General features: G+C 34.1%; 1 protein-coding gene across 2 annotated transcripts in view; it reads left to right on the top strand.

The window, feature by feature from the left end:
• The window catches only part of RSF1 (remodeling and spacing factor 1), a 149,564-nt gene that overhangs the window by 127,244 nt on the left and 17,692 nt on the right, over positions 1-4,628 (top strand). For both annotated transcript variants that reach the window (XM_010853238.1, XM_010853239.1), the window contains 2 exons: positions 1,410-1,464; positions 2,427-2,536. In XM_010853238.1, the coding sequence (XP_010851540.1) occupies positions 1,410-1,464; positions 2,427-2,536 (165 nt within the window). The remainder of the gene's footprint in view (positions 1-1,409; positions 1,465-2,426; positions 2,537-4,628) is intronic.

Below are 4,628 nucleotides of genomic sequence, written 5' to 3' on the forward strand. Positions count from 1 at the left end.
GAGTGCAGCACTTTCACAGCATCATCTTTCAGGATTTGGAATAGCTCCACTGGAATTCTATCACCTCCACTAGCTTTGTTCGTAGTGATGCTTTCTAAGGCCCACTTGACTTCACATTCCAGGATGTCTGGCTCTAGATGAGTGATCATATCGTCGTGATTATCTGGGTCGTGAAGATCTTTTTTGTACAGTTCTTCTGTGTATTCTTGCCATCTCTTTTAATATCTTCTGCTTCTGTTAGGTCCATACCATTTCTGTCCTTTATCGAGCCCATCTTTGCATGAAATGTTCCTTTGGTATCTCTGATTAACTAGATCATTAATGTTGTTTCTAGGACATCACAAATGGAAGAAGAGTGGTTACTATTATATTTCTGTTTATTGGAACATACAGTGGCATGTGTATGCAAGAGCTCAGTTGTCCTTGGTGAATGGAATCAACTGTCGGAAAACCAGAGAAAACTACTGTTGTATACAGCAATTTTTGGTGTAAAATTTTTTGAATTAAAATCAACAAAGGTTTCTTTGAAGGGAAACTCTGGAAGTATCTTTAGTGTTCATAAATCCACATTTCCTGGAAAAGTCTCAACAGGCTCTGAAGATAAGTTTTTTGTTAAGCATCCTGTGTAGTGCAGAGATGTATAACTATGTTGCTGCTTTTCTTCTCTGCAAACAATTAGTGAATGGGTTTAGAGTCTTTCACATACAGTATTGCTGAGAACTTCCAGCATAACAAAGATACAGTTTGTCCTATCAGAGTTGACATTTCATCTAATCACTTCATCAGTGAGTCACAGCATGGCTCTTTTCATCAAATTTCCTTGTTTATTTCATTTTCAAGGTTTATTGCCTGGTATCAATCACTTCTGTAGCTGAGATTTTCATACCTTTAGAAAGTTTTGTGCCTGCCACAGATACCAGTACTATAAGTTTCATAGATATTAACTAATATGTTCATGACCTAGCTTCTGCTATTACCGTAAAGTTGTAATTTTAGTATTACCTATGTTAGTAATGTTTTCATAAGTTTTATTTTTAGCAAATCTCAGTTTGTATGCTTTTTTTTTAACTAACACAAGATTTATTAATATCCCTCTGTCAACTGTGTACAGGGTAGTTTGATAGAAAACTTGGAAAACAACCTTTCGAAATAGTCCAGATTCATAGTTCATGTCAAACAAACTTGTATTCTAAATAATTTTGACAAGCCACATTAACATGAAATGCAAGAATACAGTATAATATGAAGTAAAATGAAGTTTAAAGAAGCAGGTTTTACATTTCATATCTCTAGGGAGTCCTTTAAGCCAGTTAGACTATTCAGAGGAATTACCTATATGCTATTAAAAATAATTGCATTAGTATGTTCCAAAGCTACATTTTTATTTCTTTTGCCTTTTTTTTTTAAAGGAAAGAACGCTTGGTGTATGTGGGTATTAGTATTGAAAACATCATTCCTCCACAAGTAAGTTTCTGGTTTATAGTATTTTTAGACAGGAGACTGCCAAAAGTGTTCTAAAATTTAACTCACTTTGTTATATGAGTGGTTTTAAACATATAATATACCACTTTTATTAAAAATGAAATTTAGCACTTTCAAAAAATCACCCATTTCCCTTATGATTGAAATTTTGTGTGAACAGATAGCCCCAAAATGTAACATTGCATCCGAACCAGGTTTACAGCTCACCCCTATATGGGGTTTATGTTCTGATTTTTTACCCTAAATTGGGTAATTTGTTTTTAGCTTCTTTATGTGCTGTTTATGTAAAGTGACTAAAAAATGGTTCAGGTATATTTGGTTTTTTATTTCCTACTTTTGGGGGTAATCAGAAACTCCAATTTGTGTCCTTACAGTTTGGTTTCTTTGAAGGGATATCATTGTTTTGCATTTATTAATCTAATTAGTAATTAAGAAAGGTATGTCATGAGTGAAAATATATGTGACATGGTTTTCATTTGAAATGAAGACATTTTCTTCATTTCAAATGCAGTTTCATTCCAGGCTTAATTAAATCACACACTGAAATCACCTGTCTGGTTAGTTATTTTTCTGGAGCACCATGTCCCTTTCTTCTTCTAAATCCACTATTTCATTTATTCAGCATATCTGTTGACTTATTTTATGTGTGTTAACTTTAGTTATTAGTAGGTAGACTTCATCATGATTGTTTTAAAAGAGGTAACTATAAACTCACAAAAGCGTAAGTTTGATACAGAAGTATTTTCATCCTTTGATCCATCAGTATTATTTTTAATCTCTATACTGAGTGTTACCCTGTTTATTCAGTTTGGAGGCGACCGTTTCACTTTTTTTTTTTAACCTTTCACATGTGCTGCCTAGATGGACTTTAGAAAGCTATTAATTCCGAGGAACTTTGTTCTGTCATAATAACCTGTATATTTATTATCATATTTTTAAACCAGGAGCCAGATTTTTCGGAAGATCATGAAGAAAAGAAAAAAGATTCAAAAAAATCCAAAGCAAACTTGCTTGAAAGGAGGTCGACAAGAACACGGAAATGTATAAGTTACAGGTATGAAATCTGTGGAAATGAAAGAGTGGGAACTGTTTTTAAAACAACCTTGATTTTACCATTACAGTGATCATTAGAAGTTGTATATATATTTCTTATTCACTGTCTTTAGAATCAGAATTTTAGAGCAGCCAACATCATCTTTTTCAAATGTACATTTGTTCATGCTGTCCTCTTCTGTTTAACATACTCTGCCCAATTTCTATAGCTCTGGGGATGAGGACTGATGCCTTTAACGAGGCCCAGAGGCACTGCACAGTCTGCCCTGCTCTTGCCTTTCAGCTCCACCTCATCCACATTTTTCCCTTTCTCTCAAGTTAGCCACATTGTCTTCTTTCAGTCCCTTTGTGCAGACTGATTACTCTGCCTTGAAATTCCCTTCTATTTTTTTAACCTTGTTAAATAACAACCTTCTCTTAATCAAATCCCTCTATTATATGCCCTTATAGCAACCAGTTCTTCTCCTTGAGAGTACTTCTGTAGTTGTAACAATTGTGATTTTTATTTTTTGATTAATATTGCTCTCCTACACTACACTGTTAACATGAAGGGAAGTACCACGTCCGCGTTATGCATCCCTCTGTTTTTACAGCTAGCATAGTGCTCCATTGGTGCCCATTGAAAGACTCAGTTAATGCGATCTGGTTTACCATCTGCCTTCAGAAATACACCACAGAGAGACTTTTCCATGGTCACTCTGTTAGCAGCTAAACCTGGACTAAAATCTTATCTTCTAATTGTTTGTTCATCTAGTGTTCTCTCCATTAAACCACCCTGTCTCACTCAAATAATACATAACTGATATTTTAATTATTTTAGACCATTGTTACACAACAACAAAAGTCTTTTAACTTGAATAACTTGAGATAAGAAGCAAAATTGACTTTATAGAACTTTGAGCTTGCTTCCTGTTTATAAACTTTCGTCAGTGATCATCAAAGAACTCCCCTTGTGTAGTTTCTGTTGTTACTGTTAAAACTTATAAAATGCATTAGATCAGTAAGAGTAAAATCCTTAATGGTTATGGGAATGGTGTCTGTCTTATTCTTTTTAAAAAAAGAAAGACTTTGAAAAAGAAAAGGTACCTTTTTTTAAAATAAAATTATTATAATTAGTGAAGTCAAAACCTAATGGAAAGTTCAAGTGTTAAAGTCACTTCTACTACAACACAACCAATACATTCCTAAAAATTGCCATTGTTTCAGAATCTCACAATAAAAGCCATAGAGATTATGGAAAATATGGTGTTAGAAGCAAACAAAAATTTCATTAGTGACACATTAAAAAATATTTATAAAAATGGCAGTACCATTGGACACACGTTAAATGCTTAAGAGATAACATAAATACTACAATAAATAATGACATTTTATGTTGAAAAAGCCCTGAAGCTTGTCTGCAGAAGTGATTGTGAGGAGAGTTGCAGTTTGTAATATATCGTATAGTGGCATGAAGGGTTTTAAAAATCAGCCAGAAAGTTGTAATACTAGGTGTGGATGGTTGTAGCTTATAGCACACGTGACGTGTTTGTTTTGTGTATTCCTATGCAGCTGGTGCAGTTTTCTGTATTTACCTAGTGTTTCTCGTGAAGAAAATTATGTATAAGCTAGTATGAAATACATGTTATGTTTGAAGTATTTCCTAATATATCAGTCATGTTGGAACAAATTTACATAATCAGAATAAGCATTGTAGGAGAACTATATTGTCCGTCTGAATGCAGAATCCCAAAGAATAGCAAGGGGAGATAAGAAAGCCTTCCTCAGTGATCAGTGCAAAGAAATAGAAGCAGTACAATGGGAAAGACTAGAGATCTCTTCAAGAAAACTAGAGATACCAAGGGAACATTTCATGCAAAGATGGCCACAATAAAGGACAGAAACAGTATGGACCTAACAGAAGCAAAAGATATTAAGAAAAGGTGGCAAGAATACACAAAAGAACTGAAAAAGATCTACCTTTTTTAAATCCAGCTTGAACATCTGCAAGTTCACGGTTCACTTACTGTTGAAGCCTGGCTCGGAGAATTTTGAGCATTACTTTGCTAGTGTGTGAGATGAGTGCAGTTGTGCAGTAGTTTGAACATTCTTTG

The sequence above is a fragment of the Bison bison genome, unplaced genomic scaffold (assembly GCF_000754665.1).
Source record: "Bison bison bison isolate TAMUID 2011002044 unplaced genomic scaffold, Bison_UMD1.0 scf7180017864324, whole genome shotgun sequence".
NCBI lineage: Eukaryota > Metazoa > Chordata > Mammalia > Artiodactyla > Bovidae > Bison > Bison bison.